This window comes from Theropithecus gelada, chromosome 16 (assembly GCF_003255815.1).
Source record: "Theropithecus gelada isolate Dixy chromosome 16, Tgel_1.0, whole genome shotgun sequence".
NCBI lineage: Eukaryota > Metazoa > Chordata > Mammalia > Primates > Cercopithecidae > Theropithecus > Theropithecus gelada.
In genome coordinates this window covers 34867439-34892539 of record NC_037684.1, presented here as the reverse complement: position 1 = coordinate 34892539, position 25101 = coordinate 34867439, and the positions used below count along the sequence as shown (strand labels likewise).

At 42.3% G+C, this 25101-nt stretch overlaps 1 protein-coding gene across 4 annotated transcripts in view; it reads left to right on the top strand.

Annotated features, from left to right (window-relative positions):
* Window positions 1-25101, top strand: part of KANSL1 (KAT8 regulatory NSL complex subunit 1) — a 198526-nt gene that overhangs the window by 171002 nt on the left and 2423 nt on the right. For 3 of the 4 annotated variants that reach the window (XM_025362218.1, XM_025362215.1, XM_025362217.1), the window contains 7 exons: window positions 8817-8988; window positions 17361-17543; window positions 18029-18217; window positions 18556-18704; window positions 22845-22969; window positions 23970-24027; window positions 24245-24357. In XM_025362218.1, coding sequence (XP_025218003.1) covers window positions 8817-8988; window positions 17361-17543; window positions 18029-18217; window positions 18556-18704; window positions 22845-22969; window positions 23970-24027; window positions 24245-24357 — 989 coding nt within the window. The remainder of the gene's footprint in view (window positions 1-8816; window positions 8989-17360; window positions 17544-18028; window positions 18218-18555; window positions 18705-22844; window positions 22970-23969; window positions 24028-24244; window positions 24358-25101) is intronic. The other variant, XM_025362219.1, reaches the window with a different exon arrangement.

Here is a 25101-nt window from a genome sequence, read left to right as displayed (position 1 = left end):
GGAGTCTCGCTCTGTTGCCCAGGCTGGAGTGCAGTGGCACAATCCTTGGCTTACTGAAACCTCCGTCTCCCAGGTTCAAGTGATTCTTCTGCCTCAGCAAGTAGCTGAGATTACAGACACTGCCACCATGCCCAGCTAATTTTTGTATTTTTAGTAGAGACGGGTTTTCACTATGTTGGCCAGCTTCTTTTCCTCTCTGGAATCTTGGCTCTCAATATTGTCATTATGTCAGCATTTTTCTTACGTTTTGAGAGAGAGAGAGAGAGAGTGTGTGTGTGTGTTTTAAATCTGGCTTTTCCAGTTAGAGTGTTGGTTTGATATAAGCTATCCATACTATGTGATTTATTTGTTGAGAAAACTTTATTTATCCCTTAGTTTCCCACAGCCTACTTTCTTTTAAAAATTGTATACCTATAGTATTATTTTCTTGCCTCTTGGCATATCTAACAATGTTTTATTTATGTTTTAAGCCAAAAATCCAATTAATAATTTTCCCTGCTTGTAGCATGTGGATTGTGCTATCTTCCTTTAAAGAGGCTTTGTTTTGCTGGCAAGTAAATTCCTTGTCATTTGTTAGGTTGGTGAGGAGTTGGCTGACTTAGTAGTTTGACTGCACAACTAAAGCAGGATCTTCTCTCTTGAATTCTCTATGCAACTTTGGTCACAGTTTAAAAGCCTCCCAGACTTGTGTTAGCTGTGGAAACCATTTCAGTTCACAGCTGCCTAGTTGCTCTTGCCTGGCCTGATAGTTTCACCCTATACGTGCACCTTTTAATATTTAGCACACACTCGGGGATCTAATGAAGATTTCTGGGGCTCTTTCTGTAAAGCTTCCTCCTCTCAAGAATTCTGCCTTGCAATTTTCAGTTTCCTTAGTCTCTGAATTCTGATCTAGGGAGAATTTGCTTCCTCAATTCAGTGAAGCTATTGTGCTGTGCTTCAGATCCTTCTCCCTGCCCTGCAGTCTAGAATGTACTTCCAGGCAGAAAACCAGGGCAGTCTTAGAGACCACCCCATTTGTTTCTCAGTCGTATACTGCCTGTTGTCCAGTTTTCTCGTTTATGACTGAAAGGTAAATCTGATCACTATTACTCTGCTAGAAGCAGAAGTCCTGTGGTGTCACTGTTTTCTTCTCCAAATTTTGTTACGAAATTACTCAGATACGAAGTTGAATGAATTTTACAGTGAACACCTGTGTAGCTACTCCCTAGGTTCTGCCACTAACATTTTAGCATACAATCATCCTTCCATTTATTAATCCATCTTATTTTTAGTGCATTTGAAAAATAGTGGTGTTTTTCTGTCCCTTTGTTTCTTGAAAACTAGTAGAGACTTGAATAAATCCGGTTTTGAGTTTTGTGAGAAAACACAAGGTGGCCTTATTATGCTTGTATCAGAAGACACGTAATGACTAAACTGTTTGTGTTATCAACCACTGGTGATAATTGCCTGGACCCATTGTTACACTGGAAGTTGAAGAATGGTGATATTCTACTTGTATCATTTCTGTTTTTCTTTTATTAGCTAGAATATGTTTATAAGGGTAAACTTGTCCTTTTCAACTATTTGTTTACCCTGAGGTACAGTTTTTATAGAAGAAAGCATGATTTGTTGTTATTGTTTTTTATTTACCAATTTTCAAAATAACATTAGTTTTCTACCATCCTCTAAAGACAGTCACTGAAGTTTTTCATGAAGGGGCTGTGAGTCATTGATTGAAACATATTTGAGGTATTTCAAGCCATTGTAGTCTTTTCTTTATGATGCTAATGTTACCTGATCTTTGGCTAGTGGAAGCTCTCTTCAAGCTTGTCCTTGAGTCCTTTTCCTTTGACTGCAGTAGTCTTTGTTCTCACTATTAATTTCTGTTTTGTTTTTTGTTTTCCTTTTTTACTGAGTCTTATGTTTACTGTGACTCACCACTAATATTTAATGAGAGCCTGTGCTTTGAATTTTTCTAGAAGTGATGACCGTAATTTGAACCTCATGGTTCTCAATGATTTTGTCCTCACAGGAGACATTTGGCAATGTCTGTAGTAATTATTGATTTTCACAAACTGGGGGAGTAGGGAGGCACATGCACCATGAGGACAGAGATGCTGCTTGATATCTGCAGTGCACAGGACAGTCCCCCACAACAAAGAAGTGCCAGCTGTTGAGAAATCATGCAGTACACTAATTTAGTTACAAAGTCATTTGATCTTTCCTACAATCCCATGAAATTGGTATTGTCAGTCCTTTTTAACAAGTGAGAAAATTTAAGGATGTCATGTGACTTATCAATGATCATATTATACAGTGTTAAGCTAGAATTTTGAAATCAAGATCTCTGATGGTAAATGTTCTATCAGGTTCTCCCCTTAAATATAAATAGCCATACTTATGGTTTTATAAAAGTGATTAAGTGTCGAGAGCCAGATACTGTTGTGAGTTATTTGTGTTTAAAATAACTCTATCAGGTACTCTCCTGTTAGTAAAGATGAAGACACAGTAACTTGTCTAAGGCCACACAGCTAGTAAGTGGCAGAGTCAGGGTTCAAACCCAGGCAGTCTGGCTCCATAGCTCATACTGTTAACCACTATGTATTGCTTCACAATTTTTTTTTTTTTTTTAGATTCGAGTATAATATTTGTTTTTATATTTAAATCTCTATTTGGGGCCAGACACGGTGGCTCACACCTGTTATTCCAGCACTTTGGGACGCCAAGGTGGATGGATTACCTGAGGTCAGGAGTTTGAGACCAGCCTTGCCAGCGTGGCGAAACCCCATCTCTACTAAAAATACCAAAAAAATTAGCTGGGCATTGTGGCGGGAGCCTGTAGTCCCAGCTACTCTTGATTTTCCTAATTCATTTGTTGAAAAAGTAGTATCTCCTTTTTTTAAAAAAAACTGATTTAAAAGTATTACTTTAAACAATAAACTGTCATATATATTTTGGTCAATTTTTGTTTTTATTTAATTTTTCTGTTTCTTAACCAAGGGCAGATTATTTTAATTACTATAACTGTAAAACATGTAATAGGCCAGATCACTCCCCTGTATTTTTGCTTATCAGAAATGTGAGGGGTGGGAGGGGAATGGTTCCTCACATTTATTCTTTCAGTTGTATCTTTTACATTATTTGTTTAAATCCCCTTTGCCTTGTCTCCCCTCCCCCCTCAAGTCTATTAAGGTTCTACATTAATTTGTAGAATATCAATATCTTTAAACTTTGTGCTGAAATTTCCTGTTAAAGTTATTCCAGGGCATTTTTTGTTGTTACAGTCAATAATATCTTTTTTCACTTGTATTTCGTTTCTTTTTTTTTTTTTGAGACCAAGTTTTGCTCTTGTCACCCAGGCTGGAGTGCAGTGGTACAATCTCAGCTCACTGCAACCTCCGCCTCCTGGGTTCAAGAGATTCTTCTGCCTCAGCCTCCCGAGTAGCTGGGATTACAGGTGCCCACCACCACACCTGGCTAATTTTTTTGTAGAGACGGGTTTTCACCATGTTTGTCAGGCTGGTCTTGAACTCCTAATCTCAGGTGATTCACCTTCCTCAGTCTCCCAAAGTGCTGGGAATACAGGCGTGAGCCACTGCGCCTGGCCTTTCACTTGTATTTCTAAATAAAAATTACTTTGGGCCAGGCGCGGTGGCTCACGTCTGTAATCCCAGCACTTTGGGAGGCCGAGGCGGGTGGATTACGAGGTCAGGCGATCGAGACCATCCTGGCTAATGCAGTGAAACCGCTTCTCTACTAAAAATACAAAAAAATTAGCCGGGTGTTGTGGCGGGCGCCTGTAGTCCCAGCTACTCGATAAGCTGAGGCAGGAGAATGGCGTGAACCCGAGAGGCAGAGCTTGCAGTGAGCTGAAATCCGCGCCACTGCACTCCAGCCTGGGCGACAGAGCGAGACTCCGTCTCAAAAAAAAAAAACAAAACAAAAGTTACTTTGAAGACTGACATTTAAAGAAAAAGACATGATGTGAGAGAATGACCATGGAATTAGTGGTTGAAGAGCCAAGTGCAGAGGCTTATGATGTGGAAGGTTGCCTGCTATCTTGGAGAAATATAGCAAGGAAATCAGAGTAACTGATGGTGTCAGCTAAGAGAGTAACAAAAAATGAAGTGAAGTCAGAGAGGGGATAGAGGCAACAAATGCTGTAGGACCTTGTGGAAACCATGCAAGAAGTTTGGTTTCTATTCGTCATGAGATGAGAAGTCATTTGGAAGATTATGAGGTTTGTATGATATGATTGAGATTTTAAAACAAGGTTTACACTGATTACTGTGTTGATTGATTTGGAAGAGCCAGTAGGCGGAGGATCAGTTAGGAGGCTTGAAGAAACCCATTTGAGAAAAGATAGTGACTTGGACTAGATTGAGTGTAGTTAAGGTGGTATGAAGTGGTTGGATTCTGCCAATAGGATTTCATGACTGGGGCTGGTCACGGTGGCTCACGCCCGTAATCCCAACACTTTGGGAAGCTAACGTGGGTGGATTATCTGAGGTCAGGAGTTCGAGACCAGCCTGGCCAACATGGTGAAACCCTGTCTCTACTAAAAATACAAAAAATTAGCTGGGCGTGGTGGTGCACGCCTGTAATCCCAGCTGCTCGGCAGGCTAAGGCAGAAGAATCTCTTGAACCCAGGAGGCGGAGGTTGCAGTGAGCCGAGATCACGCCATTGCACTCCAGCCTGGGCGACAAGCAAAACTCCATCTCAAAACAAAAAAAAAAAAAAAAAAAATTTCGTGATTGGATATGAGGTGTGATAAAAAGAAAGGAGTTTAGCATGAGTCTGAGAGTCTGAGGATTTAGGACTTAGGAGATAGGGAAAGAGCAGGACTCAGTTTTGAACATGTTAACTCTGAGATGCCTGTTGAGTCTAGGCTAGGCACAGTGGCCCAGGCCTGAAATCCCAGCATTTTGGGAGGCCAAATTAGGAGTATTGTTTGAAGCCAAAAGTTTGAGATTCAGCCTGGACAGTACAGTGAGAGTCTTCTGTCTCTACAAAGAGTTAGCACAATTTAAAAAAAAAACAGAAGTCTGAGATGTTGAGTGAGCAGTTAAATGTGCAAGTCTGAAATGATGTTGCTTGATTTCTTAATATTGAATGATTTTGATATTCAGAAATCCCTAGTGCTCATGATATGTTTATATTTGTTGTTTATTTTGTGTTTGTCTGTTTGTTTCTTTTTGAGATGGAGTCTCACTCTGTCGCCCAGGCTAGAGTACAGTGGCGCGATCTCGGCTCACTGCAACCGCCGCCTCCCAGGTTCAAGCGATTCTCCTGCCTCAGCCGCCTGAGTAGCTGGGACTACAGGTGCCCTTCACCATGCCCGGCTAATTTTTGTATTTTTAGTCTTAGAGACAGGGTTTCACCATATTGGCCAGGCTGGTCTCAAACTCCTGACCTTGTGATTTGCCCGCCTCAGCCTCCCAAAGTGCTGGAATTACAGGCATGAGCCACCACACCCAGCCTTGTTTTTTTTCTTTTAAGAGAGTGATTCACTCTGTCTCCCAGGCTGGAGTGCAGTGGACATGATCACTGTAGCTCCTCACTCCTGGGCTCAAGTGAGCCGCCTCAGCCTCCCAAATAGCTAGGGCTGCACGTGCACACCACCTGTTGTGATACTTTTTAAAATTTGTTTTCTTACTTTAATACACAATATTGTGTGTGTTCTTATTGTTTTTAACTTAAATGAATTCATGCAGATGATTTGGCATCTTGTTTCAGTGAAAGAATGTGTGTGTGTGTACACTTAAGTTTGTCTACAGGATAGATTCTTAGTGTGGATTTGTGCAACATGGGTATGAATTCAAGTTTTCTTTCAAAAATTTTCTAAAGTGTATACTTTAATAAGTATTAAATATATTTTTGGCCGGGTGCGGTGGCTCATGCCTGTAATCCCAGCACTTTGGAAGGCCGAGGTGGGCGGATCACGAGGTCAGGAGATCGAGACCATTCTGGCTAACAATGGTGAAACCCTGTCTCTACTGAAAAAAAAAAAAAAACAGAAAAAGTAGCTGGGCGTGGTGGTGGGCGCCTGTAGTCCCAGCTGCTTGGGAGGCTGAGGCAGGAGAATGGTGTGAACCTGGAAGGCGGACCCGTGCCACTGCACTCCAGCTTGGGTGACAAAGTGAGACTCTGTCTCAAAAATAAATAAATAATAAGTATTAAATATATTTTTATATACTCCTCGGGTTCTATTAATACTTTACAGTTTTTAATTAAAAAATGAAATTACTGTTTAAGTTACATGTGTACATATACCCTTTTGTCAGGTTACAAGTAGGATTCTACCCTTTATTCTATTTTTTTAATTTTTAAATTTTTTTGGAGTTGGAGTTTTGCTCTTGTCGCCCAGGCTGGAGTGTGGTGGTGCAGTCTCGACTCACTGCAACCTCTGCCTCCCAGGTTCAAGCGATTCTCTTGCCTCAGCCTTTCAAGTAGCTGGGATTACAGGTGCCCACTACCACGCCCAGTTTTTTGTGTTTTTAGTAGAGACGGGGTTTCACCATGTTGGCCAGGCTGGTCTTGAACTCCTGACCTCAGGTTATCCACCCACCTTGGCCTCCCAAAGTGCTGAGATTACAGGCATGAGCCACCATGCTTGGCCTGTTTTTTTTTAATTTTTTTGAGACAGGATGTTAGTCTTTTTCCCGGGCTACAGTGCAGTGGTTATAGTGGCTCACTATAACCTGAACTCCTAGGCTTAAGTGATTGTTCTCCGTCAGCCTCCTGAGTAGCTGGGACTAAAGGCATGCAATACCATACTGGGCTAAGTTTTTTTTCTTTCTTTCTTTCTTTTTTTTTTTTTTAAAGAGATGGAGTCTTACTGTGTTGCCCAGGCTAGTCTCTGACTCTTGGCTTCAAGCAATTCTCTCTCCTACCTCAAAGTTTTGGGATTACAGTTGTGAGCCACCACGCCAAGCCACATCTGTTGAGTTTTGTTGTTGTTGTTGTTTTGAGATTTAGTCTCATTCCGTCGCCCAAGCTGGAGTGCTGTGGTGTGATCTCGGCTCACTGCATCCTCTGCCTCCCAGATTCAAGCGATTCTCCTGCCTCAGCCTTCCGAGTAGCTGAGATGACAGGTTCCCACCACCACGCCCAGCTAATGTTTGTATTTTCGGTAGAGTTGAGGTTTCACACATGTTGGCCAGGCTAGTCTCAAACTCCTGACCTCAAGTGATCCACCTGCCTTGGCGTCCCAGTATTGACTTTGACTTAAGTGATACACTCTAGCCGTAAAATGGAATGTTAAATGTCCCATATGGAGAGCTAGTTGATGTCATGGGTCAGTTTCTAGTCTCTCTCTTCTATTTGCTGTACCTACTGGAGTGAGTTAATCTCTTTTGAATATTGGAAGTGTCAGTATAATTTTTAGATCCTAACCAATTTTCCTGAATCCTCCCACTCACCTACTCTGTGATCTCATTTTCATTTCTACCTACTTATTTCTCTTTACCTCAAAATGTCATCCTCTCCAGAAAACCAGTTCTTATTACACAGATACAGGGATTTTTTTCCCCCAAAACAATAGCAGTTAATGTTGTCTATACAAAAGTAGCATGCCTAGTTGGTATCACTCCCTTTCAGTGGTCTCTACCTCTGTGTGATTTGCCCAGTCTAACCTTTAAAAGACCTTATTTGCGTGCCACCTCTCTGTGGTTGCAATAGAATGTTGGGTGAATGTTGATAAAGACCACATTTTTCTTATATATATCTTTCTCTTGCACAAATCCATAAAAGGCTTTCGAGATGTCTCTGCTGAAAATAAATGGAGCTCTAGTAAATGTTAAGAGTTTTTGCTAGCAGAGTTTTGATGCTTTTTGTCTTTGTTCTACTACTGAGCTTGCTCCTTGGATGCCTTCTTATAGTGCCATTCAACATGCAAGTATTTTTTTTCCGGGCCTGTGTGTCCAGGTGACTTTATGAGTTAGGCTTTGGCAAATGCCATACTTGTTCGTCCTAACACTAGAATGTAGGGATCCTGCATTCAGCATGACCTGAAGTTTGCTCAAAGCATAAAATTGTAGATGTTCGGTTTTTTTTTTACAGAATTCAATCTTTTGAAGACTTAAATTAGTTCATATTTAACTCTGGACTTAATGTGGAGAAGTTATCAATTATTCTGCCCACATGTGCACAAAGGAAGTTTAATGGAAATAATTTCTATCCCTTTGGAATTAATCTAACATGAAGACTATGAAAGTGAGCATTTGCTATACAAAATGTCATTTCGTTACTTAGGTATGAGCTTTGTAACAGTGGATTTTAGGCCAGGTTAAAGAGTAGTTAATAAGTTACTTACAAGTTACAAGCTTCAGGGAAGCTTGCCACCTGGCTTGAGACCACCTGAAAGTCTTTTGAAGAGGAGGTGTGAAAAGAAGAGAAGAGGTGTGGTTGGTAATTGAAGGCTCCCAGGTGGATACATTTGCTGAAGAAAGCAAGTAATGTCCCACCTGGGAATCGGGAGCCAACTATTCGCCTTAGCAGACCATGAAGGTCGTGAAAGCATGCAGATTTTATAAAGTGTTCTCAAAAAGCACAGTTTTAATATCTTTTTAAGCTGTCAGAAGTTTGATACCTAGGTAAGCACTTAGAGCTTCAAGTAGTTAGATTTCATCAATGAAAAGGAAGCAAGTTTCCTTACCCACTTTGAAGGTCAGTGTGTTAGACAAATGGAAATATTTTAACAAACTAATCAAACATCCTTTTAGTAGTATCATATAAGTATCTAGAAAGGTCTTCTCAATCTTTGGAATAACAAATGGGGAGCTGGCTTTTTATCAGATGCTGAATTGTCAGTTTTGTTTGACTTTTTTCACAGGTTCACCGGAACAGCACAATCCGCCCTGGCTGTGATGTGAATCCCTCCTGTGCATTGTGTGGTTCAGGCAGCATCAACACTATGCCTCCCGAAATTCACTATGAAGCCCCTCTGTTGGAACGTCTTTCCCAGTTGGACTCTTGTGTTCACCCTGTTCTAGCATTTCCAGATGGTAAGAAAGACCACAGACTAGAAAGTCTAATAAAAGAGACTTGAGAGAGTTCTAGGTGAAAGAAAATCAGCCAAGGTCCAGTTACAACTCAGATACTTTCAAGGTACAACTTTCATCAACCAAGTCTTCTCTTAGAATTTTACAAAAAGGCTGCAACAGATCCACCAAACCGGAAGGTGCCACTAAAAGATTGCAACTTAATATGAGATTTCCTTGTAACTCTTCAAGTAGCTAGGAGAGATCTGGGCTCAGTTGCCTCTAGCCACAGTCATCTGGTCCAGAATACGCTTAGTATATCTTTAAAAATGTTTTGTCTAGGCCAGGCGTGGTGGCTCACGCCTATAATCCCGGCACTTTGGGAGGCTGAGGCGGGCGGATCACCTGAGGTCAGGAATTCTAGGCTAGTCTCTACTAAATACGAAAAATTAGCCAGTCGTGGTTGTGCCTGCCTGTAATCCCAGCTACTTGGGAAGCTAAGGCAGGAGAATTGCTTGAACCTGGGAGGCAGAGGTTACAGTGAGCCAAGATTGCGCCAGTGCACTCCAGCCTGGATAACAGAGCAAGACTCCATCTCAGAAAAGAAAAGTTTTGTCTGTGTGTGCCATGATATAAAGTAGGATAGCAGTGTTCTAGGAGAGTATCTTCATACTGGCATTTATGTGGTAACATGACAGCTTTGCAGGGTGTAGATAAGCACAACTCTTCATTGTTAGCTTGTACTGGCTTTAGAAAGTTTGCCTACCTGTTAAATCTGTGTCTGACAACCCTCCTTTCCCACCTCCCTTCCCATACCTGTACCTCTCCCACTTGACAAAAGAAGAGCATTCCTCTTGGCCATATTGAATCTCACTATGGGTCTTGCCCCAGATTGTAAAAATCTTGAGGCTAGGTGTTGTGGCCCACGTCTTTAATCCTGTCACTTTGGGAGACCGAGGCAGGCAGATCACTTGAGGTCAGGAGTTCGAGACCAGATGCGGTAGCTCACACTTGTAATCCCAACTTTGGGAGGCCAAGACGGGCAGATCACAAGGTCAGAAGTTCGAGACCAGCCTGGCCAACATGGTGAAACCCCATCTCTACTAAAAATACAAAAATTAGCTGGGCGTGGTGGCACATGTCTGTAATCCCAGTTATTCGGGAGGAGAATCGCTTGAACCTGGAGGCAGAGGTTGCAGTGAGCCAAGATCACGCCATTGCACTCCAGCCTGGAGACAGAGCAAGACTGTCTCAAAAAAAAAAAACAAATAAAGAGATCATTTCTAAGAGTTCTCAGCACCTGAAGGAGAATCTCCCAGGTATTAAGTAAAAAGGTTTTGAGTTTTAAAAATAAAATGAAGATAGAGATAACTCAGGAGTTCTATCAACCAAGTTTTCTCTTAGAATTCTCCAAAAAGACTGCAACGGATCTACCAAACCAGAGGGTGCCACTAAACGATTGCAACTAATTGACAGTTGATCAAACATTAGATAATTGTAATCCCCTGTTGTGCATCTGTTCTTCAAATGATTGCATTTCTGGCCACCTAAATCCAGTAGATACCAGGATTTTTGGCTTTTGTTACCAAAGCCCCCTCTGACTGTGATAAGGATGTGGTGTAATATTCCTGCGGCTGTGTGATTTCTTGTAAGAGAAAGGAAACAGAAAACCTGGAACACATGGATAGTCAGCAGTTGGTGGAACAGTAAATAAACTTGAACACAATGAGTGGAAAACACTAAAACATTTTCCTGTGTGTTTCAGATTCCAGAGTCACTGAGTTTTACCTTCCCCTGCCATTGGATTTATATAGCCCATGTAACTGCAGTTACTATGTGTATAGCATTTTACAGTTTATAGTACTCTTCTCATACTTGTCTCATTTGCTGCTTTCAATTTTTTTTTTTTTTTTTTTTTTTTTTTTGAGACCGTTTCGCTGTGTTGCCCAGGCTGGAGTGCAATGGTGCAATCTCGGCTCACTGCAACCTCCGCCTCCCAGGTTCAAGCAATTCTCCTGCCTCAGCCTCCTGAGTAACTGGGACTACAGGCACATGCCACCACACCCAGCTAATTTTTGTACTTTCAGTAGAGACGGGATTTCATCATATTGGCCAGGAGGGTCTCTAACTCCTGACCTCATGATCCACCCATCTTAGCCTCCCAAAGTGCTGGGATTACAAGCATGAGCCACCGCACCTGGCTTTTTTTTTGGGACAGAGTCTCACTCTGTCATTCAGGCTAGAATGCAGTGGTGTGGTTTTTGGCTCATTGCAGCATTGGCCTCCCAGGATCAGGTGATGGTCCCACTTCAGTGGTTAGCTGGGACTGCAGGTGCATACCACGATGCCTGGCTAATTTTTTGCATTTTTAGTAGAGAAGAGGTTTCCCCGTGTTGCCCATGCTAGTCTCAAACTCTTGGGCTCAAACAGTCCACCTATCTTGGCTTCCTAAATTACTGGGATTATAGGCATGAGCCACCATGCCCGGCCCAGAAATTTTGTAAGGTGTTACTTCAGTTTTAGTGCTCAAGGAACAGGCTTGGTAAGGTTGTGGCTTACCTAAAACTAAATGGCTGATGAGTTTGAATGCTGTCACAGTTCAGACCCAGATATCTGATGCCTGTCCTTCCTTTGGCTATATTTCAAGTTCCTTTCCAGACAGATTATTAAGAGAAGTCAGATTTTTACCCTTTTCAGGATTCTGGCTACAGACAGCACCACCAGGAAGACTTAGGAACATTTGTTGGGTTACTCTCTGAAATACGGTGTTGAACTGTACAGTCTCATACTTGAAGGACAGGAAACCCTGACACTTAAGCGCACTCATTGGATATCACCTGCTAAACACAACAGTCATTTCTTTATCAACAGCATTACCACATACAGTTGCAAATAATCTCCCCCACCCTCAAATATACCCAGACCGTGTGTCTCTCAGCTCCTATTCCATTATTTAGCATCTCTACTAAGAGGTTCTATTTCCTTTGAACACTTTCTGTCTTGCTGACTGCAGGACACTATAGATCTGACGTCATTGCTGCCCTACCGCATACCTTAGACGTCCCACACTATCATTCCAGGCAACTACAGGCAGCAATGAGGGGGAATGGAAAGAAGGATAGGGAACACTCCCCCTTTTCTGGTCTTTATGATTTTTATTTTCCTTCATCTAATCCTATTTGTTTTTCTGTCTATGTCTCACACACATACAAAGAGCTTCTAACTATGGCCCTGGGGTTTGGATGAAAAAGTTCGTCATTAAATTTTCCTTATGAGACTATGGTGACAGAGAGAGATTTTTTTTTTACATGTAGGCTCTATTGACTACTGTATTTGCCTGTGGATTAACTACACCTCAGTTGGTTGACCTGAAGACCTGATTACCATATCTAATATTGTTCCTGTTGGAATAATTCTGCTTTGATCCAGACAACTGTCACATTCAGAATGCAATCCATTTGGAAATCAGAAGATTCCCATGGTTGCAGAGATAGCCAACTCCAAAGGGCACCATTCACATAATATCCTGTGTATAAATAACACACCCCCTGAAGTATTGAGATTCCTTGTACATCATTGTATAGCAGTGAGTAACAGTGAAGGCTAGCAGCTTGGCATACTACTGTGTGGGTCAAACATTTGTGTGGTAGATTTTACTACTGGGCCACCCTTTATAACCTCTTCTGTAGAAGATGTTTAAAAGTGGCAGGATTTCCCACCTTTTTTTTTTTTTTTTTTTTTTTTTTCATAAGAAGATTAAAAATTATTTTGACTCAATTCCTGTGTATGGTTAGTTACATTTATACCAAACATAAATGCAGGAAATTGTTTGAATGTGATACTTAGCTATTCACAGATTTTTTAAAAAGTAGTTTTAATGCTTTTTCCTAACCAGTTTGTGTAGTTTGTTAGAATGACAACAACCAACTGCTGCTCTTCATCATGGAGTTGTGCCTTGCACCTTGACTGTACCCCAGCCACTTTTCATTAAGTGTGTGTAGGTGATAGAAATTGAGGGACTGTGTTACAGCCAACTCTACGCCTGGCTGTGGAAGGTGGAGAGACTAGGATGTAATAACCTATTAGTATTCCAGCAGGAAGGGGGCTTTGTTTTACCACCTCAAGTAATCAAGTCCAGTTAATCCTTAGTTGGAAATGTAGAGGATATATAACCTTGGAGAACAGCTTGTTAACTTTGTAAAAGGGGCTTAATAAGAGCACCACCTGCTGGCCATGAAGATCTATGGTATTTTGAGAGAACTTGCCAAACCCTGCATATGAGGCTACGGCAACTTCCCAGCAGGAGGAAGAAGTGAGCATTACAAAATACCCAGAAAAAGTGCGCCTGAGAAAATGGTGGAAAGTAAGGAGCCAGACAGCCAGGTGAATCATGGAATGTCAGACCCTAGTCATCCTGAAGTCAGGGTTTTCTCATTCATCTTTCATTTTGTTTGAGGAAACAATAACTTAAGGATGACATTAGTAATTCATCTTATTTTCCTGTTACTTACCTGACAAGGATCTGCACCCTGTTCTCTGAAAATAGCAGTTTACATATGTGGGTATGGAATGTAGGAGAATGGATGTAGGAGAATGGGTATGGAATGTAGCTGAATGGATCTCTGGTGGGTTCTCTTCCATTTCATACCCCTTTCTTTGCTTGCTTTCAGGTCCCGTATCCAGTCTATTTTAGATTTTTAACTCTTTACAAAACCTACGTATTATCACTTATTAGTATGTGAATTCGACCAGCAATTCCTAAGAGATTTTTTTTTTCTTTGACTGGGGGATTTAACTGGGTTCCTGTTCACTCTTAACATGGAAGCAATTAAAAGGCAACACAGCAAACATCTAACAAAGTCTACCAGCTGGAGTTCCTTAAACTATTTATACTGGGTTTAAAGAGGAATTGCTCTTGATTCTGCTTAAAACGTCAACTCGAGAGCGCAAGGTAGTGTTCCATGACTTGAGTTCTACAATGTGCCAACTTGCACTTAAGAGCATTTAGCTGAGAGGAAGGGTTTAGGAGTAAAGTTCCAGTTGAAGAGTCATTGACTCAACATGTTAGAGTTAAGAGACTCATAGCAGTCATATAATCTAGCAGTAACAAATAGATGTCCTTTCTTGTGCCTACTTAAATGATAGTAACTGTCTGGAGTTATTTAATGTATTGTTTGGGAAGAATCTGAGGTCTCCAGTACAACAGGAAAGACAGCTGTGTTTGGAGCGGAGGGTTAGAGAATGAATGCTAGAATGTTGCCAGTCCTGATCTAGCCCCACCGCCTCATTTCACAAGTAGAACGAAAGTCCGGCCGAATGATTTGTTGTTGCTTTCTCCTTCTACTCAGACATAGAACCAGGACCTGAATCCAGGCCTACTTGTTTCTAGTCATTGCTGTTTTCACTATAAATCCATGCTTTTGGAGTCCCATTACATATATACACAGCCGTTGCCAAGTGGGAGTAGCTCTTCTGCTGACAAAAGGGTATTGTGGGATGGACAGGAAGTGACCTCCTCTCCTTTCTTGAGCCTCTTTTATACATTCCAGCTCAGCCCAGCTTTCAGATTGTTCTACAGGGCTGAGTGCTTCTAGACAATGCTTTATTTCGTAGGATTTGGTATAGCTGAGTTTGTTTTTAAGTGTGGAAAAGAGTGATTATGAGAAACATTTGAGAAGACAGCACTGTCCTCAGAGACTGTGTCCTTACACTTGGACAGGTAGCAAATGTTTGTTTTGATTAAAACTTTAATAGTTTTCCTAATTTGTTTCACAGTCATAAGGCCCAGTAGTCTATTCTTAGAGAAACCATGGAGCTGAGGCTGCTTACCCTCTGGGAAAAATCATCCCTGAGAATATTAGCTTTTTTGTTTTGTTTTTTTCCAACTCAGATTTTTATTCCAGTCCTGGAAGGCCTAACATTCAGTGTCATGAAATTCGTCATCTATACCATAGGCAGGAGTGGCTAAATTTCTTTTACTCTGCAGAACTGACTTGGAAAATATTTTGTACTGTCTGTTTGTTGGGAGTAATTTGAGAAATAATTGACTTTACCACAGAATCCCCCCCATCCTCTGGGTCAGTGAAGTAGCCTCAGGGTATATTGTCTAAGAGTATGGGCTTTAGGGTTGTGTAATCCTGAGTTTGAAAGTTGGTTGTTAACTCGTTAAACTGTGTAACCTTGGACATAGTTAATGCACCTTTCTGCATCTGTTCCCTATCTTTAAGTATAATGGTGCCTGCCTCATGGAACTGTTACGAAGATTAAGTGGCACACACATGATATACACAGTGCCTGGCAGATAATAATGGGTTCAGTAATGTTAATTTAGACGTTTCTTCCCTGCCTTTTTACCCCCAGTTCAGATTGAGCGTATCCTCTATGCTCTATGGGAGCCAAAACCCCATAAGCTTTTAGAAAATATATTAAACAGTATAAATTTCTAGTAGTTCTAGACGACATGCTGTCAGTGACTGGAATTTGTACTTATTTTTGAAAGATGGATAAAGACAAGATGACTGTGGAGAAATAAATAGAAAAATAGCCCAAATCGCATGCCAGGAGTAAGTTGCTGTGAGGTGGGAACTGCTTAGAAGGAGATTTTTGACCCAGAAGTAGTGATAGGACCTGGGCATTTGGGTGATAAATTTGGACTCATTTTGGAATAGCTGAGTTAGATTGTCCTCTGCTGTCCTCTTACGCCACCAGAGCCTTCTTCCTTCAAGTAGTGGTGTTTCATTCTATTCTGTAGCAGTGGATAGGGACTCTAGCGGGAACTTCTGAGCATGCCCCAGGTGGTTACTGATTCCCAGGAGGAACTGGGAGGTGAGGAAAAATGTGCTGGCCTTCAGATTTAAATATTCCTGGAAAGCTTTGTAGAAGCCTGAAAATAGACTCACACTGCTATCCATTGTGGTGAAATGTCAGAATATTGAAAACATAAAAAGGAAAATCTAAAAGTTATACACCAGCACCAGAGGTTCCAGTCAGAGTAATAGGCAAGAAGTAAACAAAGGAATACAGATTGGAAAGAAAAGGTAAAACAGTCTCCATTTGTAGATGACGTACTTATGTCTATAGAAAATCCTAGTGAATAAACAAGAAAAAACCTATAACGAAGTAGTTTCACAGGCTACAAGGTCATTATATAGCAGTTTATTGTGTTTCTGTATACTAGTAATGAAGAACTGGAAATTAAAATTTTAAAAGGTACTATCTTTAATCATTTCCATCTGAGACTGTCAGCCTGGCCTTCGCTGTCCATATTTCTATCAGTATTTTGGTCAAAACCATTTAACAAGTCTCTTAAGAAGTTCTGAACTTTCCCTCATCTTCCTGTCGTCTTCTGAACCCCTGCAAACTCTTCCAACTTCTGCCCATCAGAAAACATTAATTCTTAGGAATAAACCTAACAAATTGTATTTAAGAGTGGTATGTCAAAAATAACTAAACACTGCCAAGAGAAAATCAAGACAAACCTAAATAAATGGAGAGAGAGATGCCACGTCAGTAGTAGATTGAAAGATTCAGTGTTGGTGGTGGAACAGATGGAAGTTCTCCCGAAATTGATCTGTAGAGTCAGTGTAATACCACAAGTTTTTTTGTTGTTGTTTTTTGCAAAAGCTTAAAAGGCCAAAACCAGACCACCTACAAGTAAGAAAGAAACCGATTTCCTCTTAAATACAGCACTGGATATTACAATACATGGAAGAATAGCTTTAAATGTTTGAGAGGAAAATGGTTTAAATCTAGAAATTCCTTTCCTAAAGGAATTACTCAAGGATATATTCTTGGAAAAAATCTAAGAAAATGGAAAGATAAGAAACAGCATAAAAAATTCAGTCCAAAAGATGCTGATTTGTGATATTGAACATTAACTAGTCAGCTGAAAATCCCTGGGAATCTCATGATGGGAATTGGCGGAGCTGCAGAGGAAGGAAGGAGAATGGTATGTAGTTCTTATTTGGAGAGAGGCTGTAGTACTCAGTACAGTGCCTTTTAACGTAGATAATAAATATTGTTGAATAATTGCATCCAGATTAACTCTATATTGATGGAAAAGAAGTAGGCTTAAATATGTTTTTAAATCTCTAGAATAGAAACAGGATGTTTTCAAACAAACAATGACACAAGAACAAAAACTCCATCAACCAAAACAAAAAGGTGTTTTGTTTTTTTCCCCCTTGGGACTTGAAAGTAAAAAGCAAAAGTGACCTGCTTACAAATAGAATGAATGACCTTCAGTAATGTTCACATAAACAGATCTTTCGTATGACAGCACTTGCCCTGCCAAGTGTCAGGCCACTGGGCAAATAAAAGGAGGGTGGAGTGTAGGTCTTGAACACTAGAGAGGCCAGGTGTTTGGACTAACCTGTAGCATTTTATGTTTCTTGCAGATGTTCCCACAAGCCTGCATTTCCAGAGCATGCTGAAATCTCAGTGGCAGAACAAGCCTTTTGACAAAATCAAACCTCCCAAAAAGTTATCGCTTAAGCACAGAGCACCCATGCCGGGCAGTCTGCCAGATCCAGCTCGTAAGGACAGGCACAAATTGGTCAGCTCCTTCCTAACAACAGCCAGTAAGTGTCAGGGAGTCAGGAAGTCCCCCAGAGTATCAGTGACTTTTCATTCCTTTTATATTCTCAAATTTGTAGTTTGCATGCATGTTGGGGGTGGGAGAGGCAGTTGACTGACACAAATTCAGCTCACAGTGACTGCTTCTGCTTGTCTTGGATGCTCTCAGATGGACTTCGGGAGCTATTCTAGACACCATGGATCTTGGAGCAAGACCCAAAATGCTCAGTGAACAGCCAGCAATGGCATAGCATTGGGTTCTTCTACGGTCAGGTGTCTTCTGTATCCTGGTGACATGTTTCTCTGGTTCTGGGCTCCCTGTGCCTATCCTAGCCATTGTGCAAATTACTAGAAACTTCAGTCCTGAAGGACTGTCCTGCTGCCCTGGGTATACAACATTGGCCTAGAGAGAACTCGAGAGCTTGGAACTCAAATAAGAAAATATTTGAGAGGACATATTTCACAGCTCTTTTTCTGTTCCCCTCTTCAGAGCTGTCCCATCACCAAACCCGGCCTGACAGGACCCACAGGCAGCACTTAGACGATGTGGGGGCCGTGCCCATGGTGGAGCGAGTGACAGCGCCAAAAGCAGAGCGCTTGCTCAACCCACCGCCACCCGTGCATGACCCAAACCACAGCAAAATGAGATTGCGAGACCATTCATCTGAGAGAAGTGAAGGTAGGGCCAGGCCCGTGGCACCTCTACCTGCAACTGCACCTGCTCAGGGCTTTCTGGGGCAGCCTAGGCTTCTCTTAATTGCCCCCAGCTTTGTCCTTCACTTTCTAGGAAGGCAGAGTAGAGGGACACTACTGCTTCTAAATGCAGGTCACTTCTTAACTGCTACAGCAACCTCTGCCCTGCCGCTACTTCCCACAACTAGTGTGCTTCACCTTTTTATCCTCTAGGCATAGAAAACATTTTTGCCTTTAGTATGTATTGCTGCCATTCCAAGCTTGTGTTAGAAGTAACGCTGGTTAAGATAGCCATGTATTTCTCTTTTCTGTTGACTTCTGCAGTGTTGAAGCATCACACAGACATGAGCAGTTCGAGCTACTTGGCAGCCACCCACCATCCTCCACACAGTCCCTTGGTGCGACAGCTCTCCACCTCCTCAGACTCCCCTGCACCCGCCAGCTCTAACTCACAGGTTACAGCCAGCACATCGGTAAGTACCTGTGTGCAGTTGGCCGGACACCCCGTCTGCAGGTCACAGCTCACTCAAGTGGCTCCAGAGGACAGTGTGAGGGTGGGTTATAAAGCCCAGGGCATTTATAGGAACTCAGCTCATCATGATGTATATATGTATGTCTGTACCATTTTTAAGTCAAAGTCATGGTACTTGACCTTCTGTTGTTTTTCTTGAGTTTTTCATAGTAGAGATGGATTTATGCTGAGCCATTCATAGAAAGCTTGATGCAGGGACAAACTCTTAAGGTGATCTGTGACTATTCAAGATCTGTTGGACTAAGTTTCACAGAGGACTCAACAATTCCATGGCCCTAATCCTGTTGGCCCAAGAAGTGAACATGAGAGGAGGGGTAGAGGGGAGATTCCCATGGGCATTGGAAGCAGTGTTTGATTTCTTTGGTTTTACTTTCCGGGTGAGTGGAGGTGAAGTACTGAGAATAAACACTAGGCTTGAGGGTACCAGAAGAGAAGGGAAGGGAGAAGGCAGAGTCCATGCTTTTTAGGTATACAGAGCAGAATTACAGATCCAGCAGGCCCCCATGGCAGGACATTTGGCGTGCACACACCAGATTTTACAATAGCACACTCCATTTGGAAGCAGTTTGCACAGCTATTCCAGAGACATTTCCTTTAATTTCATTCTAATATTCCTCAAGTGTGCCCTCTTTGAACATATATACCTGTAGCTGCTCTGTACCTACTCAAAAGGTCCTTTTTGTATAATAATTATAATGTAATGGTAAATGTAAAACTCTATAACTATAATGTTTATTGAACACTTAGTACATGCCCGTGATCAGTGATTTACATGTGTTACATGTTACAATGCCTTTTGAGATGTAGGTTAGTACTGTGGATTTTGTTTTGTATGCGTGAAAACTGTGAAGGCAGCTTGTGAGGGTTATAATTATGATTCAAACTCAGGCAGCCTGACTGTAGAGCCAGCTCTTTTAACATTACACTACACAGGCTAAACGTGGGTGAGGGTATTGCAGAGGCAACTTAGGAAGTTCCTTCACAGCCTAGATCAGGAAACTTCCAAGCTCATAAAATGGACTCAGTAGGCTCCTGTGATCAGGTAGGAATTCACATTGTTCTCTCTTTGCTGTTACAAATCAATCTTTTCCAAATGGTTTCTTTGCTCTTCCCCTTTCTTTATCCCCCTCACCCACAAATTTTATCTAAATAGGTGTGTAGTGTCCCTCACATACTCAGTTATCCAGCAGCAAAGAGTTTCAGTATTTATAAAAGAGAGTCTAAACTAATTCTGATAGAAAATCTGAAGTCAGAGATTCAGGACTTAGTGAGCACTTCAATATTTGTGTGTCTGGAGAATGTTAAATTAGGCCTGGATCACTTGAAATTTTTACTATTTATTGAGTAAAAATTTTGTGTATAGCCCTATGCTAACCCCTGAGGCTCTCAAAGACTCTAGATTTATGTAAAAGAAGATAGGCCAGGCGCAGTGGCTCACACCTATAATCCCAGCACCTGGGGAGGCGGCTGAGGCGGATGGATCACTTGAGGTCAGGAGTTCAAGACCATCCTGGCCAATAAGGTGAAACCCCATCCCTACTAAAAATACAAAAATTAACTGGGCATGGTGGCATGTGCCTGTAGTTCCAGCTACTGTAGAGGCTGAGGCAGGAGAATCACTTGAACCGGGAAGTGGAGGTTCCAGTGAGCGGAGATCAAGCCATTGCACTCAAGCCTGGGCGTCGCAGTGAGACTCTGTCTCAAAAAAAGAAAATTGGTTCTGGACCTCCCATAGATAGCAAAATCTATAGTTGCTCACGTCCCTAATATAAAATGGCACAGTATTTGCATATAATGTATGCATATGCTTTAAATCCCATATACTTAAAATCGTCTCCAGATTACTGATAATACCTAATGCAGTGTAAATGTTATATAAATAGTATGCTGTATTGTTTAAGGAATAATGACAAGAAAAATCTGTACCTGTTCAGTACAGACACAATTCCCCCCCCCCCCCAAATATTTTCAATCCACAATTGGTTGAACCCATGGATACAGAGGGCCAGCTGTCCTTGAAATCAGGGAAAGAAGGCCACTGGAGAAAGGTAGGGAGGAGGGGGAGTGTTTGAGTGCTTCCCAAAAGCCAGTAGCTGCATCAGAATCACCTCAGCAGCTTTAAAAAACAAAACAAACCAACCAAACACTTCTAAAGATCTGATTTGTTGCTGGGTGTGATCTTGCATGCTTATAGCTCCAACTACTCAGGAAGATCTCTTCGGCCCAGGAGATTGAGTCCAGCCTGGGCAATACAGTGAGACCTTATCTCTTAAACAAACAAAAAGAGTCTGATTTTATAAAAGAGCAGGGGGAGTCCTAGAACCTTTTTTTTTTTTTTTTTTTTTAAATACTCCTTAATCTTGCTTCTGATATACAACCAAGTTTGGGAATCAGTTTTATTCTCATCACCTGCTCTCTATCTCTGGCTCTAAATAGGAGATACTAGTTAATTTACACCAAATGAGTAGCTGACAGAATTGGGGGTGTGTCTAGGCGGAGGATGACATACAGAGCCAATTGAACCATCCCACAACCTGCTCCACTATCTTTTTCTGGAAGGTTCTAACAATAAGCCCAGGAAGTTTCAGGGAAAGTATATACCTGTTTCTGCCAGCAGTTTCACATTTATTCACATTTATACTGGGAAGGCTGTCTCTCTTGAGGCTTTCTTAAGATGCATTTCTTGTAGTGGGATGTATAATTGCAGCAGAGATCTGGCAGTGGCAGAGGTCTCTGGGTATGAGATCATTAATCCTCAGCTACAGAACTCAGGCAAGATTCCCAAAAGTCTGTTTAACCATTTTGGTTAACCAGATATCCTAAATTTCTGAGGTCACTGACAGTCATCTAATTTGATAGAGAAAGAAATTGAAGTGAAAAGGGCATTGTGGTCATCTGAAATTATAAATGACAGTGACTGAAACTCTGGCCCAGGAAGTGCTGACTTTCAACATTCTCTGAGAATGTCCTAAGATGATAGGATGAATAAATTGTATCTCACCCTCCAGGAACAGAGGATAGAGTGGTTAGTTGTAGGGGACTTCTTCCTCCACCAACCCCTTCCCTGTGGGCTGACCACACTTAGTGGTTTAGGTGTAAATGCAGCCTCTTAGGTGTTTTCCAGCTGTTTTGTTGCCATGACAGCGTGTTTGTTATGCCAGTGTTTCACTCTGGCCTCTCACAGCTCAGTTGCTAGTTTCTGTTTCAGGATAGGGTATTAACTATCTGGGCAGCAGCAGGTAGTAGACTTTTTCTTCCATCCAAGAGACTTAAGCCATTTAGTTCCCTGGTCTCCCAGCTACTGTAGATGCCTACCTCTGCCTCTGATATTCGATCCTTGGAAGTCTTATTTTTCTTAAGAGTTTGGTCTTCTCAACTTCCTATAGAAGCAAATTTCCTTTCACCAGGAATGTGAAGTATAGTCAGGTTCTCCTCTTCAGTTTCCCTCCATTCATCTCCTTTGATACAGCTAGAAAGCTCTCAGATGTTTCCCCAAGAATCACCAAAAGAGGGGAAATCACATAAAGACTGAGCAGATGGTGGGTGCAGATTTAGCTGAAGAGTTCAGATCTTCGAGAAGGAGGTGCATTCATGACAACCAAGGTTAGATGATCTATTGAGATCGGCCTACCCTTTGGGCATCTTTCAGGATAAGCTTTCAAGCATTGCTTTTTGGGGAGGGGCCACTATGAGTCTCAAGTCATAAATGGGGATAAAGGAGGGAAATGAGGATTGTAAAAGGAGAGGTGGTTAATAGAGGTGTATATGGAGTAGAAACCCCAACAGTTAAGATCCCAGGTACCCACCCCTATGAAATTTACACATGAGCCCTTGAAGGAAGAGGGTGACCAGTGGGACTTATGAATAGGAATAACTCCTCACGACCACCTAGTATTTCTCCGCAAGGTTTTTGCTGTTGAAGACTGACTCCTAGGGTGGGAGCAGCTCCTATGGTCACTGCTCAGCTTCAACCCAAGGACCCAGATGCCTGGTTATTGGTGATCCTGCTTTAAGTCTTAGATGAATGATTTGATGTCTGTAAAATTGTACCTCCCTTTTAAACTTAATTTTTATCTTACAGCAGCAGCCAGTTAGGAGGAGAAGGGGAGAGAGCTCATTTGATATTAACAACATTGTCATCCCAATGTCTGTTGCTGCAACAACTCGCGTAGAGAAACTGCAATACAAGGAAATCCTTACTCCCAGGTAGAAACTCAGAATAGTTGGTCCCTCTCCCCATTCTTCCTGCTATTGCCCTTTTTCCCTGTTCTCTTCTGACCTAGACTTGGGCCCTTGTCTTTGGTTCTGTCTTCTCATTAAGAGAAATTCTTATCTGATAAGAACAAAATTATTTATGTATATAGTTTTCTCTCATTCCATTATAGGAATACACCAAACAAGCCAGCAGTCACAGCCTGGTAGGCCACTCACTCACTGGTCTAGAGACAGGTTTTGTCAACACATACAGTATGTTTTAAAATACTGAATTTGGCCGGGTGCGGTGACTCACGCCTGTAATCCCAGCACTTTGGGAGGCCGAGGCGGGTGGATTACAAGGTCAGGAGATCCAGACCATCCTGGCTAACATGGTGAAATCCCGTCTCTACTAAAAAAAAAAATACAAAAAATTAGCTGGGCATGGTGGTGGGTGCCTATAGTCCCAGCTACTTGGGAAAATGGCGTGAACCTGGGAGGTGGAGCTTGCCGTGAGCAGAGACCGTGGGCCACTGTGCTCCACCCTGGGCGACAGAGCGAGACTCCGTCTCAAAAAAAAAAAAACTACTGAATTTGTTGTCAACATCAAAGCAGGATTTCACATAAAAATTTTTGTTTCCGGCTTTTGTTGCCAAACAGAAGATTAGGCAACCCTGGATGTGCATTTCCAGATGGGAGCAATCAGCTGGTCCTGAACAGTGGTGGTCCCCTTTAAACAGGTTTCTTTTCTTGAGTTTGTCACAGTCTCTCAGCCTCAGCCCTACCCTAAGCCGCTTCTCTCATTTCTGGCCTTTGCGGGCATTTGAGTAGGTGGCCAATTTCACAGGCCTTGATGGGGTAAGGAGACTGAGCTGTGATAGAGCAGAGTCTACCTGGCAGAGAGCAGTGTCACCCACGGGTGCAGGATTCTCATCCTTGCATGGACACTTTGACCCTGCCCCCGGTTGTAGCCTGCTTGCCATCTCATGATTGTCTACTCTTGGTTTTGCAGCTGGCGGGAGGTTGATCTTCAGTCTCTGAAGGGGAGTCCTGATGAGGAGAATGAGGAGGTAATGGCCTGGTTCTTCTGTTAGAAGAACACGTGTGTACACATGCGCGCGCACACACACACACACGAGTGCACACACACTAAATGGCCTCAAGACCTGTGGATGTCAAGTGCAAGCTCCTTGTATTCTCTTGTGACCGGGAAGAACCTAGAATGGGGTGGGACTGGTTCTTAACTCCTGGAGAAAAGACGAGATCGATGAAGCTGCTCTATTGCAGATTGAAGACCTATCTGACGCAGCTTTCGCCGCCCTGCATGCCAAATGTGAGGAGATGGAGAGGGCACGGTGGCTGTGGACCACGAGTGTGCCACCCCAGCGGCGGGGCAGCAGGTGATGGGGCAGGCATGGGTCCCCGGGGCCTGTGGAGAGAGGGTGGACAGGGAGTTTGGGCCCTACTTTAGTCTGTGGAATTGCTACTGCCTCTTGGTTGCTCATCATACTCATCTACTGGCAGTGGCAAAGAGCTCAGAAGTTCCTTGGTGTTTGTTGGAACTGGTGGAGATACAAGGAGCCAAGTGCTGGATCCTTGCTGAGGAGTCACTGTTCAATTCTGATGAATTCCCATGATCTGTGGCATTTGGAAGACAGTTGGGGGGTCTTAGTGATTCAACCAGGGGAGCTTGGAAGGCCTCACCCCAAGTTAACCTTCCTTTGGACAGTGGCTTTGTGATGTCACTTGAAGAAACTGCCCCTCTTAACGTCCATCACTCCCCTGTCTCCATTTATTGTTAACAGTGGCAGAAACCCTTGGGATTCTCAAGTAGAAAGTTTTGCGAACTCTTGTTTTACTTTTTTTTCTTTGACTACAGTTTTCAAAGCCTACAGGAATCTCCCTAACTTCCTGAATTCACTAGGCACTTTGCTATGGACTCGCCTGTTGCACTGTTCAGCCGTGCTTTTTTCTTGGGATGGTAGATGTTGTATACCTACCCCTCCAGAGAGTAGTGGAAAGAAATGAGAGTTGCTGGATCCTAAGGAAAATCTGTTGGTCTTTGTTTGCCTCAACTCCTCCAGTGGGGATGCTTTTTTCATGCCCTTTTCATGCCCTTTACCCCCATAAGTAAACATTTCCCA